Source organism: Labeo rohita, chromosome 13 (assembly GCF_022985175.1).
Source record: "Labeo rohita strain BAU-BD-2019 chromosome 13, IGBB_LRoh.1.0, whole genome shotgun sequence".
NCBI classification, from domain to species: Eukaryota; Metazoa; Chordata; class Actinopteri; order Cypriniformes; family Cyprinidae; genus Labeo; species Labeo rohita.
The window spans coordinates 16,000,333-16,022,410 of record NC_066881.1 but is presented as its reverse complement, the minus strand read 5'-3'; the positions used below and the strand labels follow the sequence as shown (position 1 = coordinate 16,022,410).

Genomic DNA, 22,078 nt, shown 5'->3' with positions numbered 1-22,078 from the left:
GTAAATAGTGGTTAGCGAATTAGATGGTGGTTAGTCTTTTGTAGGTTTATATTTATATCAGGACCTTCTAATAGTGTGGGATTAATCATAGAGCTAGTTTGTTTTACCATTGTGTCTGTACACATACTGACAGCAGACCTGTCCTCCTGGCATCCAAACTGGGACACTTGGCCAATCAATCTGTCTTTAGACAAGCACGCACATGCCTGTCCTGAGTAGGAAATTAAAAGAGACTTACTGACACATACAGGATTTACACATTTACACACCAGGTCTGAAGGACATTAAGACCAAAGATTACTATTTCAAATAAATTTCTGTACTTTCTGTTCATCAAAGAATCCTGAAAACAGAATACATCTGGCTTCCACAAAAATATTGAACAGCACAACTGTCAACATTGATATTAATAAGAAATGTTTTTTTGAGCACTAAATCAGCTAAATAGAATAAATAGAATGATTTCTGAAACATCATGTGACACTGAAGAAGACTAGAGAAGGCCTAATGGCAGCTGAAAATTCAGCTTTGCCATCGCAGGAATTAATTACATTTTAAAATACATTAAAACAGTGTCAGAAATTCATACTGCACTTTTAAACCTTTATTTAGAAGGAAAAATCCAGTTTCGGTGAAAACAGGTTAAAAAACGCGTCTCACTACAAATCTAGTGAAACGCTGTAATCATCTGCCGCGAAAATAAACCATAACTGGTGGCTGTTGCGTTCTTAAACGAGAACTCAACTCTACATGCAATAAACGAGTTCATTGTAGACCTATCATTTCATATTGACCACGGTAATATCGAAACACGGTAATATTATTATTGATTATATCTTTACATACCTACTTCTTAGACAACATTTCTGCAAAGTAATAAATAAATAAAGACATTTCTCCGTTTAAAGCTCTAAACCAATGACCATTAAAATCCATTAAAAGGTACGGTAGCCTACGTGGACGCTTCTAGTTGTGCAAGCCAAGTATAAGTCAAGTATGCAACTGCAAAGTTCCGCTATCCAACTTCATTTTTTAATGTGGAAGTAAGCCTTTTTTTGTGAACGTGCGAGACTTGCAGTTCATTAGCCCCTGTGGGAAAATAATGAAAAGAGTACCAAAATGCAGTAAACAGTAAAACTGTTTGCACTACAAACCAGTGTGTTCATAATTAAGTTAACACATTAAAATAACATGGTAAGTAACACCAGTTTGCCACATCAAGCAGCAAAATGAGCTGTTTTGTACACCCAAAAATAACTGGAAGCAAATGACACCGGAAGCCAGACACATTAAATTGAATTCTTTTCAGCCATTGTTGCTGTAAGCAATGCTATGCTGCATTCATGCCATGCCGTAATTCCAAGATGAAAACACGTGACATTCTACTCTATCCGAATTATGTGTTTCTATGGCAACTCTATCAACACCAAAGCCCTCACGTGTTCCTGAACTCATAGGCTGCGTCCAAAAACCTAGTCAGCTGACTTGCTGCCTCGCTGCCTTATCAGGCAGTGACTTCAAAGGCTGCAAAGGCAACCCAGATAGCAAGAACATTTGGGCCAAATGTGGCCGATAGCTGGCACATATGGCTTAGATATGGCATGGCTGAACAGATATGGACCAGATTGTTACCATATATGTTTTGCCATAAGTTTAGAATTTGCGGGAAATTATTGCTTGGTTCACAGCTCCTTTTGAGATATATGGTCCAGATAGCAACAAACACATTAGAACCAAGTAAGGTTTAGCTATGGCTGACATTGGTAAACATCGACGTCTGGCTAACATTTGGATTACATTTAGAAAACACATCTTTTTGGCTGATGTCCGGCAGGCCACACCTCGGTTGCTACGACAACCGCGCCAATTTGACCGAAAGGCGGCATGGATTCCCCGTCCCAAAGTGCTTCAAGTGATATTTTGGCATTTTAAAGTAATTTTATGTAAATATTCATGTTTATGTGTCAGCATCTGTAGTTATTAGAGGTTTAGCTATTTGTTTCATTGAGAAAAGCGTCGAGTTAGATTATTTCACTTTGTTGAATTTAGTGTTTCCAATACATTCCAATAATCATGCAATCCGGGTTAATGCAAAATCACTTATTTCAGATAGAGATTGATTTGTGAAAACGTTTATAAAGCATTTTTCATGTTTTCAGTGTTTTTCACTGCTCTGTGGTGTGGTAAAACATACACATTTTATACATATATATATATATATATATATAAAACATTTTTGTTGCTGAATGGTTGTTTGATCTCAAATGACCTAATGTAAGAGCCTGCAATAATGCGTATTCAAATTAAAAATAAGGTCTGACGAGAAAGACTGGGCATGGCAATGGTTTCATACAGATTACTTTAACACAGGGTATTTGTTTTCGAGAGGCTTACTTCATTTAAAAGTAGACATGTCAAGCTTTCTATAGATGTCCCAGTTAGCAAATTTCCTTTGGCCCGGATCTGGCCGTAATCTACAGATAAAGTGTGGCCCAGATTAGTATTTGTTCGCCTGCCCAAAATTGGCCCATATTTTTTTTAGCCAGAACTGAACCAAACCAGAGCCATAACTCCGCCGTTCATCAGTACTTCATGCAATGTTGAGAAAATACTTAGAAAATTGAAATAATTTTTGTATTTCAAGTCAAATGCTGTATGCCCAGGAGGTACGTATAGCCTAGTAAATGGTGTTTGTGTGAATGTCCACAAAACTTGAAGACTTTGTATTAGCAGTAGGAAAGACAATTTTAAAGATAAAAAAGAATTCATGAGATAATCATGAATAATTTGTTGCCATTGTGTGAATAATATGTAATAAGTAAAATGTAAGTATAGTTTGAAAATGTATTTGAAAATGAAACAACTTGATTATATAATCCAGATTACATGTATTTGGTTACCCCACACTGTTGAGCATTTTGATTTTTAGTGTAATCCTGCAGGTCTACCTTTCAGGTTGTACTACTGATAATAATTATTACATTTCTCTTCACTGTAGGTGCTGTCAGGCAGAATCCCCTGACTGGAAGGGATTCAGATAAAGACACTGAAATTACCTTAATAAAGTGGCTGTACCTGTCTGGAGACCGAGATGGTGGGAGGAAAGAGAGAATGAATAAACAACAGTGCGTTGCTGACCCCCATTAGACAGTTTGCAGCATTATTAACACCAACACCCTTTCAAGCAACTCTTCTCTTCTCAACACTTTTCTTCTCAACAGTCAAGTTTTTTTGTCCATTTAATGTATTTTTTTTATGCTAAATGTATATCTGTTGAATATTCTTAAAAACTGATTCCAACTCAAATTTGTCCATTTCATAATTTTTGGTTTGAATATTAATTGTGTTTGTTTTATATTCTTAAAATAAAATTAATACAGTAAATTGTAATGTTAAATATGTGTTATATATTTATAAGAACTTTTCTAACTCAATACTGAGTAACTGTTAAGCGCATTTAACCTGCACTAACCTGCACCCACAAAAGTGAATTATTTTATTCGCATTTTTGTTGTTGAGTGTGTGATTTACACTCTAGTGGGGGCACTACTCTCATTTACTCTCTTTGGGGGCAGCCGTGGCCTAATGGTTAGGGAGTCGGGCTTGTAACTGAAAGGTTGCGAATTCGAGTGAATAACCAGCACTCTCTCCACCCTCCACCACGAATGCGGTGAGTACTGTGTGTGTGCACTTGGATGGGTTAAATGCAGAGCACAAATTCCGAGTATGGGTCACCATACTTGGCCACACGTCACGCCCTTTTCTTTCCTTAGTTAATACGAATTTTACATATACAGTCAGCTGCATGTGGGTCACATTAGGGCAGTGAGGTTTTAACAAAATTCAGCCTTACTAAAATGAAACATAAGGCCCATATATGGGCCACATAAAAATGTATTACTTGGCTCATGACTACTCATTTGACCCCTTTTAACATTTTATTAAATACTATTATTACAAACAATATTATTTATTATGCTTTTTACACTATTACGATTCATAAAGAATATCATGGTCAAAATCTCATCTATTATATAAAGTAACAAGTCTAATTTCACAAGAATCTCTTTATTTATATAGCCTATATGACGCACACGCACAGGATTGTAGGAAATCGAAGGGAGCGAAGGATACATCTATGCTGCCTTCAAAATTCCATCAGATGAAGGTACCTCCGGAGACAGGAAGTGAAGCAGAATTAGAATTCGGACGTGCCTTGATGCCTTCCTGCCTTGGAATGCTGCCTCCGAAGGTAAACTCTGAATGTTTTTAGAATTACAACTTGTAGTCATCTCGGAATTACGGTAATTATGACATGGCGTGAAAGGAGCATCAGGCATTCCAGAAGTTTACTATACTTACTCAACAAATTAGACGCACCCCTCTTTCTACAGACCCAAGGTTTCATCACAACTGTAGTATTTTTAACCCTTTAACTGTCACCCCCCATTTTTTTAAATAGGGATGAAAGTGCACTATCCGAACTTAAATAGTTGTAATTCATGAACACTTTGAAATACAGATCTAAGGTTGGTCTCTTTTCAAAGAAGACAGTCAGCAGATTATGCCAGAGGTGGAATTTTTTTCAAAAAAATAAAATATAAATAAGTTATAGAAGTTTAAATTTACTAAAAAGAAAACGCACTGTACCATTTTTATTATATTTTATATAAAATACATATTTTACATAACAGGTTTTACCCTAAATTTGATATCAAATTGAAGCATTATGTCTAAATAAGTTATGTTCCAAATTTGAAGTTGATATGAAAAAAATTGAGGTTCCTGTAAAAGTTTGTTTGGGGCGTTATACCACAAACAGCCACCGGGTGCAATACAAACTCTATAGAATTTTTTAAAATGCATTTTTCTGTCACAAACGTCTAAATTTGGTGACAGTTAAAGGGTTAAGTGTAATCATTCAAGGAGTAAGATTATTTTCTGAATACTGAATAATAATACATCCACTTTAAATGTGCAGACATGTGCCTCTAGTGTTCCTATCAGTACTTAAAGGAGCCACGACATAGATTTAAAAAAAAAAAAAATTAATATTACTTGAAATTTACTTATAATATTAAAGTTTTTTGCACAAAAAGTATGTGGAAAAATTATTTTTAACCCTCATGTTGACCCTCTCTCTAAAACGACCTGTTTCAGGGGGCGTGTCCTTAAGACTTGTCAGTAATCCACCACTATTATGAATAGCTAACGTCACTGCATAGAAAACAGTATGAATGCCCCGCCCTCTCACTATTGCATGTTTGACTGTATGATCCAGGCAGCATCATTTCCAGACAAATCTTAATGAAATCATTTACTTACCGTTTGTGATGCAGCTGCAGTCAGATCTAGTACCGCTTCATCTTTCAACAAATGTTTCTTTGTTAACACTCCATGACATTGTGCCTTGTTTACAAAACAACACCCTCCGAAGTCCGAACAATCTTTGGACACGACTCGGGATGCCATTACAAATAAACTGTCCACTTGTTCCTTTAGGCTGGGATCCTTTTTGATATCTGTACAAAAACGCGAACGAGCTGTTTAAACCATATGCGTCAATGCGAATGTTCTTTTTACGTCATTTGTCTATTGACGACAGACTCAAGTGCGGACTGTGTCAGAAAGCGAATGTGCATTCGTATACTACATCCAGTGTAGATAAGATAGCAGCAGCGATTGTAATTTCTATTTGTTTTTGATGCAAAGCAAAACTCTCATTCAGTGTATTCAAGTAAACACCTATAATGAGAAGATGACTATTCGTCAATGTCTTGCTCTGGAGGCAGTGTTTATGCAAACGACTCCGCCTGCGTGACTCCACCTTGCACCTTGAGTCCAAACAAGGGTTATTTCATGAATGCTTTTTTATTAATGATGAGGACATTTTAAGTTATGAAACTAGCAGACTGTATTAAGCATACAAAGACCCCTTCTATGTCAAAAGAACAAGGGAAATTTGGTCATTCATCTCATGATCCCTTTAATGGATGTGCAAGCGCAGGTCATACGTTTGCATTCATGTCTACCTAAAACGCACGCTGAGCAGGAGAGCAAAAGACAGTGATGTTGAAATTATGTTTTATTAAATGCTTCCAAATGTTTCAACAAAAAGCTATGATGGTTTAACAACATTCAAACAAACACTTAATAGATTTAAATTCATAGTTTTATTAATTGTATGGTCATGCAAAAATCCAGCATCCAATTAAACCTCAGAGTATAAGCATATGCAGTCCCATCATATATGGTTACAATGCAAAAAACTGACAAGAATGAGCTAAAGCTTTGTTAATCTCTTTTAGTCCATTTCTTTACAAAATTAGCATGTGATTTTAGCATTGGAAACCATATCTCAGAGCCACATTTCATTTACCTTGAAGATGCAGGTAATATACACATAATTCAATTTTATGTAACACAGACAGTGAAAATTATTACCAGAAAGTTACACATGCATATTTTCCTTCTGCTCAACTGCATATATGGTTCGGATGTGGGAGTTTTTTAGTTCAGAAATTATTCACTTCGCATACAAAGGCGTCCATTTAACAGTCATAAGAAATACAAGAACTACAATCTCCTGCATCTGGAAACATTTCTTAACCATTTACTTTTTAATGCATGTTTGACTGACTAAACTGCACTTTTTTTTTTTTAAACAAGGACACTCGCGTATCTGAGACGACACACTATGAGTGATAGAAGTGACCAGAGACTAGGGCTGAACACACTGTTATAAGACACACTGCAGCAGGGGGCAACAAAGAGCGCAGTATGAAGGTATGGCAGACATCACAGTGCCAGACGGTTTGAACTCACTAACAAGATGCCTTTTAGGGTAGGAGTACTCTCTTTCCTCCCTTTTTTGAACACAGAGTTGGGTGCAACGTTAGCCCAACTTGAAAAGGTAAAATGTCACGAGAAATGGCTTAGCACAGAATAAAAGGGGGAACGTTAAACCCCCCTAGGCATCACAATTCACACACAGGATCTACATAATAACACGGTCAACAACGGTGTTCCGATGTATGACAGTCACACAGATAAGCTTTAAAGGGAGCACAATGTGTCCATGTGCTTACTGTAACTATGTGAGTTGCGTGTACGTGCATCTGGATGAAGACGAGCTAAGCGTTCGAGTCATCCCTCATCAATGATCTGCGTTAGTATTTACAGGTTATACTGGAAAAAATAAAACAAAACTACATACCCAAAAACAGATTCTACCACAAAATGGACCCCAAAACAGCATGGAACTGCATTCATCAAGTCATTTCATTCAAATCCCTGCCTATAGATGGTCAGGTGATCTTAGCAAACCACAATCAATTCAAAAAAGTCTTTAAAGTCACATGGCATGATGATAAGACAACATAAACAGCATCAGAACCAAGTGTACAGACACTCATGGAGGGATAATGTGACTTCTAGAGCATGGACCCCTATGGATGGATTTCATAACCTGAAGTTGCAAAGCAGTCCACAAACGTGAACAGAACAGCATAGAGTCTCAAGCTTATGTGCAAAACAGTACAGGCCATTTCACGTTTTCCTTTTTCGACATGCGAATAGTCTAAAAAATGATATGCACAGCAGCTGGAAGCCTAAAAGGGTGAGCCGAGTGACTCTGCGAGGGAAGGCAGGGGCTATGAGCGTGTTGTGTGTAGTGTTTAGCGCCCCCTGGGGACCAGGAGACGTATAACAAACTCGAATCGAAGCAAGTGAGAGTTCTGCAACTTCAGGTTCAGAGAGCCGGGTGGTTATGGGTGCAAACGTACAGGAAGGCAAGTTAAACCAACCCAACTTGAGTTTAGGCCTCATGTGGAAGTGTGTAAAGAAGATTTACGCAAAACACTACGCAGCAACAAGCATATTGAACCCAAGAAAAAACATTTGTACGTACACAAACACTCAAACACACACATCTCCCCACCCCTTTTTTTTCCCCCGCCGGACACCACAAACTGTTTTGTCCTTTCTTTTTATAAATATCTATTTATGCACAACTATATTAAATCGTGTGCCACTTTAAAACAATAGTCTTGAAAACACAAAATACTTTCAAATACAGCATCATTCAGGAGATAAAAACCAAGAGATACACAAAAACACGACAGAAAGCCAGAAAAAAATCGTCCCCGACCCTGTTCCTTAATTCGAAAGAAAATAAAAGCAACATTAAAACATCCTCTTCTCAACATCTAGAGTCTACACTTTGGTGCTTCAACGTCTGATACATTTTTTGCTCCCTCTGATATGCCATGCCGTCACATTCTTTGCTTAAAAAAGAAAAACTAGACAGAAAAAAATGTTTTCTGAAACATAATAAACTCACACCATTTCCCCTTAAAACGGCGTGTGCTTTTCGAAGATTCACATTTCTGATTCTTACTTTCATCTCTACCAGCTGTTAATTACACAAGTGAAGATCTCAATATTTTACAATATATTATTAATACTTTAAACACCATTTCCGAATGTTGGGCAGCAGACATTATGGGACTATGGGTAAAGACAATACAGCGCCCCGTGTGGGCATTAGAAGCATGCAGCATCCAGAAGGCAGGGCTGCTGCCGTGGCCGCCCGCCCCACATCTAGCTAGAGTTGGACTGAAGTGGTGGCCACTTTTAAATATATTTCTTAGTTGTGTCAATTTTTTCCCTCGCGTTTCAAAACTTCAAGAGGTTCTCTTCTGGCCGGGCTCCAGGCGGCAAGACGTGCACGGAGAAGAAATGCTCCAATCAGCTTTAGTATTCAGGCATGCTAAGGGAGAGAATATACAAAAATACTAAATAATGTTTCACTTGTTGTGATGACACTAAGGTGTTTGTCAGTCAGTACCTTTGCCCTGTGTGGTTCACTGTAGAGGTGCAGCAGGCGCTCCAGAGCAGTGGAAGTGGATGTTGAGCCACTTGGCATCTCGGCGGTGCCACACACGTGTCTCCTCCGACTGGCTGCTGCGTGGACGGCCCTGGCTGTCCATGTACTGCGTCAGCCGGATATAGGCGATGCAGGCGGCGTCCTCTCCAATCAGGTGCACGTGAGGATTTAGGATGGTTGTGTGCACAGGCTTACTGTTCTTACTCAGCACTGGCAACAGGCAAAGACATATTTAGTTAAATAAGCCTAACAGGTTAGCTTTAATATCTTTAACTCAGGGATGTCCAAACCTGTTCCTGGAGGGCCACTATCCTGCAGAGTTAAGCTCTAACCCTAACTAAACACACCTGAATCACTTAAAGGGATAGTTCGCCCAAAAACGAAAATTCTGTCATTGATTACTCACCCTCATGCCATTCCAAACCCATAGGACCTTTGTGCTGCTGTTTATGCAGGGTCAGAAAGCTCTGGGATTTCATTATAAATATCTTAATTTGTGTTCTGAAGATGTACGAAGGTCTTGCAGTTTTGGAACGACATGAGGGTGATTAATTAATGACAAAATTTTCATTTTTTGTGAACTCTCTTTTTAACTATGGTCTTCAAACTCACTAGAAATTTCCAGGCGAGGGTATTGGAGCTAATTGAAGCTAAACTTTGCAGGATGTTGGCCCTCCAGGAGCAGGATTGGACATCCTTGCCTTAACTCAACTGAATTTGTTGACTTTGACAACTTACAATTCTATCAAGCATGAAAGCATGTTTGAATAGGTACAACAAATGTATACAACTTCATTGAACACTAAAAAAATGGTCCCTTACAATTCTCAAAGTAGAACTTATGGAAGTCCATTCCCTCAACCAGGTTTCCAAGTGCCTCAGGCTCAAAAGAGGTCAGGCCAGGGTCACAGATCCTCCTGAAACAGTAAAGGTTACCGAGATGACATTGCAAACCACTATTCAGTTTTGACTCAATACCCCAAAACATCTAGAACGTTTAATTTTACCTACTGACATACTTAATCTTACTTAAAATGCATGTATTTGCACATTAATATAAAAGTGTCTTGTATGCCACAGAAAATGTCAACAACTCATTTGTTTGTAATTTTAATAGGCTGTTTATTTAAACTAAATATTTCATTAAATGCTCCATGCATAAGCAAACATGTGCATTTTCAAATATGATACCCACCAAAATGCTGATAAAACAAGATTTTCAAAAATCCCTCGATGATTACCAGCAACGTTATTTCGTAATTGTAAATAAGAGTTTTGTACCTGTTACTTAAAGGGTTAGTTCACCCAAAAAAGAAAATTCTGTCATTATTTACTCTCATTACTTTACCCTCATGTCGTTCCAAACCCGTAAGATCTTTGTTCATCCTTGGAACACAAATGAAGATATTTTTGATAAAATCCAAGAGCTTTCTGACCCTGTATAGACAGAAACGCAACTGACACGTTCAAGGCCCAGAAAGGTAGTAAGGACATTGTTAAAATAGTCCATGTGACATCAGTGCTTCAACTGTCATAAGGAAATAAAGTTGTTATTTTTGTTTTCTTTGCACGCAGAAAGTATTTTTGAAGCTTCATTACATTACAGTTGAACCACTGATGTCACCACTGATGGCTATTTTAATGATGTCCTTACTACATTTCTGGGCCTTGAACGTATCATTTGCGATGTGGGTCAGAAAGCTCCCACGTTTAATCAAAAACATCTTAAGTTGTATTCTGAAGATGAACAGAAGTCTTATGCATTTGGAATGACATGAGGGAGAATAATTAATGACAGAATTTTCATTTTTGGGTGAGCTATTCCTTTTCACACAAGATATGTTATTTGTTATATTTGCTGTATTAATGTTTATAGATTTTGTTGGCTATTATTTGTGTACTTTCTCAAAGTTTGGTAGAAAACTATTCCAGAAATGTATGAAATCATCACTTATGCATGTTGTACCTCAGAAAGCATGATTTTAGTTTAATTTAAGTACTTTAAAATCTGCCAACAAAAATTATGAAAATCCATAAAATCCTCAGAGCAAACTGATTAAGATCTGTTTAATCAGTGGTATGGTAGGTGGAAACAGCATATAAAACAGTACTTACGTGTAAGCTTCAAAATCTCCGTTGTTGATGGCCTCAATCAGCTGCTCCGTGATTTTAATGATCTCCTGCTTTCGTGCTGGTGTTTGGAGAAATAAAAGGAACAATCAAGTTTTATCCACAACCATTATTTAAAAATCGCAAACCAACTTTTTGTTCCTAACTATCTGCTTTTGAAATCTCACATTCAGCTCAGCATACATTGGTTGTGAATGGGCTGCTCTCTTTCAAGATAAGCACTATTTTCCTAGGCACAAGCCGGGGTCTTGAATGACTTATATTCAATGGTTATTAAACACTTTTGATTTCAACCAGTTTAGAAACCACAACCCAACCATTAAAAACAAAAATTTAACACTTGTAATCCCTTAGAACAGACATGTTTTGCTAGAGGACTGTTACTGCAAGGACTTTGGTAAAGCCAGAGGGAATGTCAGGTCTTCCATTCAGAAAAAAAATAAACGTCATTATGTCTATCACTAAATCAACAGTCTAAGACTTACACTGCTGCCTGTGCACGCTGCTGCCCCCTGGAGTTGTGGAGGCTGGAGCAGGTACAGCAGGCTCTAAATCAGGACAGGAGCTCTGACCTGAACTGTTCCAAGCAACATTCTTAACATCATGTGGTGGATCGGCTGCAAGACAACGGCACAAATAAACAAAGCTGCAACTAAGCACAAAGAAATGCTAGGCCACAGCAAAACAAAAGCATGAGAAACAAAATGAGCACTACTTAGAAGACACATGATGCCTTCAGAACAGTATACTACCTTACTACATCTTCTGTATATAATATATATATGGTGCACAATATGCAAATTTTCTGTCTCATGAACTATCTGAAAAACCTCACATTTGACAAAATGTGTAGTGTTAAACAGATACTACATCCCATAATGCATTCAAATTTACCTTCCACTCTTTATCTTATCAGAAAATTGTCTACAAAAATGTACGCAAGAAATATTATACAAAATTATATTAAAATGATGTACTTCTATACTTTTAGATATGTTTTTCTATTTGTATTTTTACATTAAAAATAGTTTTAAAAATGATGTGCATACTGCACAATATTCAGTTAGTAGTAAGCTAGTATTCTGTTCCAAACCATCTCGGTCACTAATTCAAAAATCTAGATCAGTGGTTCTTAACCAGGGGATTCAGGGCCCACTAGGGGCTCTTGGGAGGGTATGACTTTCAAAAGTACTCTGTATTAAAGCAGAAGTCCACAAAGATTCACATATAATGTACTAACCCCCTTATATACACAGAGTTCAACGAAAGCAAGGCAAGACGAGTGTTTGAGAATAAAAAGTATTTAAATGTTATTTTTTTTAATGAAAATAACTGATTGTTTCGCTGGAAAAGACTCTTCTTCCTCGGCTGGGTTTACAACCGCATTTGGGATCATTAGAAGCTGCATTTAAACTTTGTTTTGGAAGTGGACTTCTCCTTTAAGTAAACCATCCTACGATGGGATATCCTATAAAATGTTATACATGCTTTAATGTAATATTGTGTTGGACAACAGGGGGCCTTCAAGACTAAAAGGCTGAGAACCACTGACTAATATTATATCATATAAAACATAAAATAACAAGCTACTGCAAACATTGCTTAAACCACTGCACTGCTATTCACTGCATGTCACACGGAAACACTGCAGAAATAAATTCAGTAATTAGATGATTACAGCATTTGATTAATGAAAAGAAAACACACACTGGCAGAACTAATAAATATGTATGAAAGCTATCTAGAGGATTACAGTAGCAATACTGCAACATACTGAAGCAGAGAGCTGGTAGTGTTTGTTTTAACAGTCCAGCAGATGGTGGCAGATCTCATGGGTTTTTTTAAACAGAAACCTGCAGCAGTCTGGTTCAGTGGTTTGAGCAGTCGCTGAACTCAACATACAGCCAAAACAGACAGAGATGCGAAAACGATACAGCCTGTGTTATGACAGTGGCAGTAATCTATATACAGCAGTAGGAGTTAATGAAGAACACAAGAGGAGTAATAGCAACACTGAGTAGATCTATGCACAGTATGTGCATGTGTTGAGAGATGTCTGTCGTGTACAGTCCCAGCACGGGCCCTCTGCTCATCTGTCACACTCAAAGTATTCAGTGTCGCACAGATAAATAAATGAAAAGGTCACTCTGGCTGAGAAGGTCAGTGCAATTCTTTCCATGTCAGAGGTGAGGATGTACACAAGTAAAGGGCAAAATAGTAGACAGCGAGAGACTCAAAATTAGGTGACAATCTCTGTCCTTGATTGCGCTAATAAGCGCACAATGTGAGTTACAGCAGATCATGTAGCATGCATTTTATTGTAGCATTTTATTTAATGACTTAAGCAAGCCTGAAATAAATCTAACTTGCCATGTCTTGAAGGGGTCACATCATAAGGAATCACATTTTCCTTGATTGTTTTTAGATTAAAAAAAAGCTTCATATACTACAAAAACGCACTGTAACTTATATTCTAACTTAGAACTTACTTAGTAACATACTTAGTACATAAGTGAATTTACTGAAACGACTAAATCCACACGTTCACAACCTTCCTGCATCACACACACACAGACAAAGACCACGTTTACACAGCAGCAGAATACGGTTGTCAGTCTACTATTTGAGTCCTTAATGGTGCTTTTCCACTATAGCTTCAAATCTGCGCACAGTGCCGCTGGCAACACTACAACGCCATTGCTTTGAGGTGTGTCAAATTTAGGGCAGAGCACGCCTCTGAAAACAATCCTTACACCCTGTTTGCGTTTCATCTACTTCTTTTATTGGCGGTTCGCAAACTAAACACTTTAGTAGCACCATTGCATATAATGAAAGCATGTAAAGTGCATTTACTTTTGGAAGACTTTTTTAATAATATGTGATTTCAGCTCAGTAATCCAGCAGTTCCGCAAACACTCGGTAACATACGTCAAAACCTGGCCTTGCCTACTTTTCACACGCTACGTGCCAGTGGAAACGCACCGTGAATGATAAATGAGCCGCTCCGGTCAGATTTACGTTTGCCACGCGGTTCAAATGTTACGCTCTCCACCCAAATTTAACTGTCGGTTAATGAAGGTTTAATGGATGAACCCGCGGCTCGATTGGACACTTCAGAAAATGATAAGACTTTCAGTTTTATGGACGTCGCCATGTTTGATATTACTTTGGTCACTGTTGCTATGGTTACTGGTACGGACTACAGGCTTGATTCCCGTTGCACGTTCATACAGACAGTATTCGAGACGCTACTGTTTGCTGCTGTGTGAACGGGACATTTCGAGACTCACACCTGTAAGTAAATGCGGTTGTCAATCCCAAAAACTGACAGTGTGAACGTAGCATTTAGTATTCAGTATACTCATATCCTTTTATGCATCACATTTGAACAGCAAAAATGTGCCCCGTGTCTGACGTAATGACACCAAAGCATAAAATTATGGTATTTAACAATGCAGAATTCCACTGAGTCCATCACAGCCAGATTTATTTTGTAGCATATTAATGACAAGGTTAGAAAGGTGAGATACTCTATAGCAGTGGCAACAGTGGGAACGGAGAATATGTGAGGTAGAGATCAGATGAGTCCAATAGGGAGTTGTAGAAACAGCTGATAAGGTCACTGCTGTAGCAGTTGACTTACTGGGTGGTGGGCAGGGGGGAGAGGCCTCGGGCTGAGGAGCTGGCTCCTCGGAGGCACTGCACTGGCTCACCACTGCACTGTCATTGCTAGCCCCGCCCACCGATACTGACACAGACAATTAGGGGGAAAAAATGTGACATTTGTTGTGGTGAGTTATACCACAAGACTTTTTCCAGCTTGGCTTTTGTGCTATATTTATATATGAAATGATGACACAATTTGCATGATCGTCCAAAAATACCAATGGCACACACAATAAAGTACACAAAAAAATACATGCTTAAATAAAATGTCCATGCAACTTAAGAGCAAAAAGCAATTAGTATAAAGGGTAATGTTGTGCAAAAAAAAAAAAATGTCTAAACCTTTATGTCTCTAATACCTCTATACAAGGACATGTTATACAGCTGTTTGTATTTACACTGAAAGACTTCTCTGACCAGGACATATTTTCACCCTGGTATAGAATGTGAGATCTTTGGGCCTCTCTGCTATGACGCAAGTCAATGGTTTGTGAGGTTTAACCCTCAGAGACCCACTCTTGAAAGAACTGTGAGATAAAACTAGGTGAACTTTGTTATCTTGACTCAGTGTTGAAAACTGTCAAACATTTTTCAAAATTCATCCCAAAACAAAACAAAAAAATGGATAAAACATGACGACAAGTTTTATGCAGTTTGTGTTATAAACAGTTTGATATAAATCAAACCTTTTCAGCTTAGCAAGACTGTATTTAATAGATAGAAAATACAGTGAAAAGAGTTATATTGTGAAATATCTTTATAATTTAAAATGCTTTATATAAAAATATATTTTAAAACTTAATATATTTCTGTAATGGTAAAGCTGAATTTTCAGCAGCCATCACTCCAGTCTTTAGTGTCATATGATCCTTTAGAAATCATTCTAACATGTGACCATAGTCCACAAAACCAGTCATAAGTCAGTTGATGTATGGTTTGTTAGGATAGGGCAATATTTGGTTGAGAAAAAAACATTTGAAAATCTGGAATATGAGGATGCAAAAAAAAAATAAATAAATATTGAGGAAAAATAAAGTTTTTTGCAATGCATATTAACAATCAAAAATTAAGTTTTGATATATTTACGGTAGGAAATTTTATAAAATATCTTCATGGAACATGATCTTTACTTAATATCCTAATGATTTATTGGCATAAAAGAAAAATCAATAATTTTGACCCATACAATGTATTGTTGGCTATTGCTACAAATATACCCGTGCTCTTATGACTGGTTTTGTTGTCCCGTGTCATATATGCTGATTTGCTACTCAAGAAACATTTCTTATTATTATCAGTGTTGAAAACAGTTGTGATGCGTACTATTTTTGTGGGGAAAAACTACCCAAAAGGTAATTTACTTAAAACAGAAATATTTTAAAACATTATAAAGGTCTTTACTGTAACTTTTAATCAAATTAATGCATCCTTGCTTATAATATACTTTACTTCTTTAAAAAAGCTCTGGTCTCTGAGGGTTAGGTCCCAGTATACTGCCTAACCATCAAACTTAGATTAGTGTTAAGTAATGAATGATCCTAAAGCTCCACTGACCCATTAAACCTCTGCTTGTGTTTCCCAGATTGAATAGAAGTGATTAAAGTAAGCGTTAAAGTAAACGTTTTATTATCTAACGGCCCTCAAAAGACAAAATTAAAGCTTAGAATAACTTGGAATTTAACAAAAAAATCTCATCTGATGATGAATGATGCAAGGGTTGTGTATAATTGAGTTATGTAATATTGCTGTGCTGTAATGAACCACCATGTGACCGCGTTAGACAACATACTGAGATGTGATTCGGAGGCTCTGTGATTTCCAGAAGGGGTATTTGTTGTCTCTAAAGGTCAGTGCTGTAAAACGAATATTCCCTCAGATATTGTGGACATTCATTATACGAACACAAAACTTTGTAATTCATCAGTGTCACGGTAACTCTGGCATTCACAGCACGGCTCCTTTTCATAGCAAAGCTTGTGCTGATTCATGATAGCAATCAGTCAGTCTGACCCTGTTTTGGTGCCTTATACTACACTATAGCCGCTGCTGTAGTGACCAGCAATGTTTCTACAGCTGACGAGCTGGCTGTCAACATACACGCAAAGCAATTATCATGCCATGAAGGTCCTTTCACCGCACAGGAATTAATCCCACTGTCAATCATTCTCTGCCTGTATCTGTATAATATATATTCCCTCTGGCCCTCATTACCACTATTTCTCTTTAAGAGTTGGGAAAGTGTACAACCCTCAACCGCATTTACACCTGGTAATTAAGTCTGTCCAAAGCATTTCATGATCCTTTCGCTGTAATCACATTCAGACGCAGTCCAAAAACATTGAATCTGTAGTATAAACACCATGTAAAATACATAAAAAACAGGTTTTTGTTCACAAATAAACAATGATCAGCACACATATATATGTCTGGGCCTCTGTTAACCATATTTGATGTGCCTTGATCAATGTTTACATGTGAATAAAAGGCTAAATTAAATCTGTTCATCATACACAGTAATTATGACGTAATTTTTCTCCATATAGTGAACTTCAGTGGGGATCAATGGGTTGAAGGTCCAAATTGCAGATTCAAAGGGCTCTACATGATCCCAGCCGAGAAAAAGGGTCTTATCTAGCGAAACGATAGGTCATTTTCTAAGAAAAATACAAATTTATATACTTTTTAACTACAAATGCTCATCTTACACTAGCTTGACCTCACGCATTACGCACGCTTGACATAGGTGAAAGTATCGATCCAGTGTTTACAAAGAGAACTTGTGAAGAAAGTCCTTTACAAAAACGGTAAAACAACAATGTGGGATAATTTTGAAGTTGGAGGAGAAAATGAGATGGAGTTTTTCACCCTACCCTACCTTTTTGAACCAAAGTACACAAGCGAAGAACTAACCATGTGTGACTTTTCCAACGTGATTACGCAACGCGTGAAGACGAGACTAGCTACTACTAACTACTACTTTTTTTAAAATGACTTATACTTTCACTAGATAAGACCCTTATTCTTCGACTGGGATCATGTAGAGCCCTTTGAATTGGCACATGAACTGCAATTTGGACCTTCAACCCGTCGGCCACCATTGAAGTCCACTGTAGATCTTTTTCCTGAGCAAACGATGGGCGCCGCCATTACGAATTCTAACTTCCGATTAGATGCTCTTCAGTTCCGGTCTCCATAGGAACCCATTCAAATAGCGCCCATCTGTTTTTAAATGTAGATAACGTCAGCAGCTTTGTGTCATCTACACACTCATTAAAGTTTGAGGAGCGAGGTACTGACAAATGTCAGTCATTGCCACATTGCAAAGTGATGGTGCTATGGAGCCATGTGCTTTTTAAAAACATTTTAATAGGTTTAACATTAGAGCAACAACTCGGAAAATACGCTAATTTGACTAGAAACACTGGAGACCGGAAATGCAAAGCATTCTTCAGGTTAAAAGTCAGGCTGACAGGAAAAACGTCTATATAAAGAAAAATCCTAATATGTTTTCCTCAAAAATGTAATTTCTTTGCAAATGAAGAAAGAACGACATGGACATCTTGGATGACATGCTTGGGTTTAGGGGTGAAACTTCATGATTGCGTTTTCTTCTAAAAATAATATGGTGCCATATAAATTATAATGTACATTTTGATACAAAATCACCAATTTGTATTTTTGGCCTACTTTTGAAAAAATGTGAGGATGTTTTCTACAAAAATCCCATGGGATCCCATAAATAAACTGAAGTTATTCTATAAGCTTGGTGTGACCAACTGGCAAAAGTTGCAGTTGCTTCTGTCTCTTCATGTAATCTCAGATGGACTCAAAAATGCGGAGCTCATATCTCCATCTGATGTCGGACTGCTTGTTCAAACAAAAATCTAAGTGGATAATTACAATTTGCAAAAGGAATGTTTGGAATCTAAAACTGATATTCCCTACTGACACACTTAGGCAAAAGATACAAATGGTCTTGAAAGCAACGTTTTGGTGAAAGATCTAAGACAGAGCTATTGTTGTCACAGGACAGATCTAAGTTTCAGGTGTAAACAGGGCTTTAATTACACTAACTAATGGACCTTTTTAATGAATATTTGCACCAGTACACATCCCATTCTGTAGATCCCAGAGAACAAGAGAAAGACATGCAGAGAACATGAGGAGTTGATAGAGTACCTTTCCTACCTTTCATGTCCTCCTCTTCTGTGGTGTTACAGCTCTCTGTAGACCCCTGTGACGAGAGAGAGACAATGTGCAAGATGGAGGGGTGATTGTATGATGGTGGGAAAACGGGAATAGAACAAGTATAGAAATGCGGGTTTGCAGACAGGGTCTATAAACCGTGTGGAACAATATACAGTGCACACACTGTTAATCAGCAAATACACACACATAAATAACCACCCGCAAGCACAGTTAAACCCCAGCACACCCTCACACACAAACAGTGCTCTCACAGGAACACACCAAGCCCTGCACAAACCAGCCAACCTAGCATGAGGGCAAGCCCCCGTCATTTGAGTGATATTTGTGAAGGTTTGGGGTTGTGGTTTTAGGAAGTGGCTCAAATGATTGGTGTTCGATGCAGAGCTAAAAGAGGTGGCTTACCTTGATGCCATCGGCTGGATTGTGCACGACAGTGGTCTGTGGTTCCTGGGGGAGGCAGGAGAGAGTTTACCATGCAGGGCTGAGGTAAGAGGGTGTAGGGACCCAAACTCCACAACTAGCATGATGAGACTGCACTACTCTCATGATTGTCAGCAGCCAGAATGTACATCAAACACTGACATTGGAAAATTCTGCACTTGAGTTCCTTAAGTTAATACTATGTATTCAGTGGCCACAAAATGCATTTTGGCACTTATTTTACACTTAAAATATGAATTTCATTGCATTAAACAAAATGTGACTTTGGACCACAAAACCAGTCATAAGTAGCACGGGTTTGTATGGAGCAATAGCCAACAATACATTAAATAGGTCAAAATGATCGATTTTTCTTTTATGCCAAAAATCATTAGGCTATTAAGTAAAGATCATGTTCCATGAAGATATTTTGTACATTTCCTACCATAAATATATTTCTCAATATTTTGATTTTTTTCTCCTTAGATTCCAGATTTTCAAATATTTGTATCTCAGCTAAATATTGTACCATACATTAACAGAAAGCTTATTTATTCAGCTTTGAGATGATCTATAAATCTCAGTTTAAAAAAATGTACCCTTATGACTGGTTTTGTAGTCCAGGGTCACATATAATACACAATACAATAACTGATATTTGGTATCATTTGCTTTTATTTTTATTTATAAACAAACAATTTAAAAATAAATAAATAAATAAAATGTGTTATAATTCAATGCGTTATAAAATTATATAAAATTATAATAATAAAAAAAATAAGAAACAAATTAATAAATGAATGAATGAATGAATGAATGAATGAATAATTCAGCTATTTTTCTTTAAAATAAAATGCCACTTGGTTTGGTGGTTTGTTATATATAAATATATAAAATGTGGACTGTGCTATATTTCATTAAAATAAATAGTACTTAGTTTGTTGTTTTGTTATATCATGTGACACTAATGTCTGACAACCAGAAATATCAATAAAAATAAATAAACAAATACAATGATAGATAGATAGCTAGATAGATAGATAGATAAATAAATAAAGTTAAAAAAAATGCTATATGGTTTGGTGTTTTGTTATATCATGTGAATCTAATGTTTGAAATATCAATAAAAATAAATAAACAAAATTAACTAAAAGGAATTAATAAATAAATAAATAAATGTGCTATATTTCTTTAAAATAAATGCTACTTGGTTTGGTGTTTTGTTACATCACATCACATTACACTCATGCTTGCTAACCAGAAATGACAAACACATTAATAAAAAAAAGTTAAGAAATGAATGAATGTGCTTATGCAATTTTTCTTTAAAATAAAATGCCACTTGGTTTGGTGTTTTGTTATATAATGCACATGATACGGTAATGTTTGACAATCAGTTAATTAAATCAATTAATAAATCAGACTGATAACGTTTCATAACCAGAAATATCAAAATAAATAAATAATAATACAATTAAAAATGAATTCATTAATGTAAATAAACAAATAAATATTCAATGTAAATAAATAACATGCACAATGGCATTCATACTTTTAAGTGTGAGCTAGGTGTGTAAATACATTTTGAGGCCACTGTATACAATAACTACAATTTTTGTAAAGAAGGATATTATACCGAGGAACTGAAGATGAATGGATATGCAAGCAAGGATTGGGTACAGTTAACCACAGAAACACAGTGGAAAAGGAAGTAGTCATTAAGCTTGACGAGTCTCTCTCCAAGACCAACCCCAGTCACCAACAGCACACAGACATAACAGAAATGATTAACACCACATAAACAGTTAGCTTTCAATGCCACAGTATGTTATTTTTCCTGAAAACACAAAGCATTGAGCCCACCTTTGCACACACACACCCCACATATAAACAAACGGTCTAGCGCACTAGATTCTACTTTATTTCCACCACCACTAACACAACACCCTCTAATAAGCAACCTGTCAATGCAGACTTGAAGATGCAGTCCCTACATGCTGAGAGCCAATTACAATTTCATTCCCTCCGATGCATTTCAGACAAAACCCCTCATCGCCTGTCAGCCCGAGCAACTTCAAGGTCTGGGTGGTGAGTGTAACATGAGGACAGGGACACTGTAGTGTCCAAAAGTCTGAGACCTAACTGAAAATTTAAAACACTGAAAGAAACTGACATAACATGAATATGGAGTTAAGGACAAAAACAAGCACTGAGATATACTGAAATGAACAGATATCAATATTTTGATATTTAAATTTTTAATCATATTTTATGCTGATAATACGTAATGATCTCAGCTTTTAGATGTCTCATGTCCTCTGATGGCTGTAAACTGGGTAACAGCCATTCATCAATCAAAAGAGCAATTACCCATAATGCAAAATTAGGGACTGCATCTTCATAACAAACAGAACAGCTCTGCTTCCTGACATTAAATGATCCTGTTTTACCCTTGGAGACTCGACTGAGATTAAGGTAAGGTGCAAGGGTTTATCTACATTTCACTAGCTTAAAGAAAGCGTTATCTCACCAACAGAAAAGTTATTTGAAGTTTTTTTTTGGTTGTTTTTATAAAGTACAGGGTTTGTGTGTTAAGCTGTCAAACGTCTCCTGCGAGTTTGTTTGGGTAAAATAGGAAGTCAGAGAGAAATCCACAGGCACAAACCAGATGTTTTAGTTCAACTCATCAAAAACCATGAGCAACATCACACATCTTCATCTGAGTGGATTGAGCGATGGGTGGTGGAAGTCAAAACAACAGGTATG

At 37.0% G+C, this 22,078-nt stretch overlaps 1 protein-coding gene across 34 annotated transcripts in view; it reads right to left on the bottom strand.

Moving 5' to 3' along the window:
• Positions 1-6,154: 6,154 nt before the first annotated feature.
• Positions 6,155-22,078, bottom strand: part of camk2g2 (calcium/calmodulin-dependent protein kinase (CaM kinase) II gamma 2) — a 77,207-nt gene continuing 61,283 nt past the window's right edge. For 6 of the 34 annotated variants that reach the window (XM_051125251.1, XM_051125249.1, XM_051125255.1 and 3 more), the window contains 8 exons: positions 19,295-19,339; positions 18,863-18,917; positions 14,661-14,765; positions 11,503-11,634; positions 11,003-11,078; positions 9,710-9,804; positions 8,849-9,097; positions 6,155-8,770 (listed from right to left, as the gene is read on the bottom strand). In XM_051125251.1, the coding sequence (XP_050981208.1) occupies positions 8,865-9,097; positions 9,710-9,804; positions 11,003-11,078; positions 11,503-11,634; positions 14,661-14,765; positions 18,863-18,917; positions 19,295-19,339 (741 nt within the window). In that variant the 3' untranslated portion in view covers positions 6,155-8,770; positions 8,849-8,864. The remainder of the gene's footprint in view (positions 8,771-8,848; positions 9,098-9,709; positions 9,805-11,002; positions 11,079-11,502; positions 11,635-14,660; positions 14,766-18,862; positions 18,918-19,294; positions 19,340-22,078) is intronic. The other 28 variants (XM_051125256.1, XM_051125252.1, XM_051125260.1 and 25 more) reach the window with 9 other exon arrangements.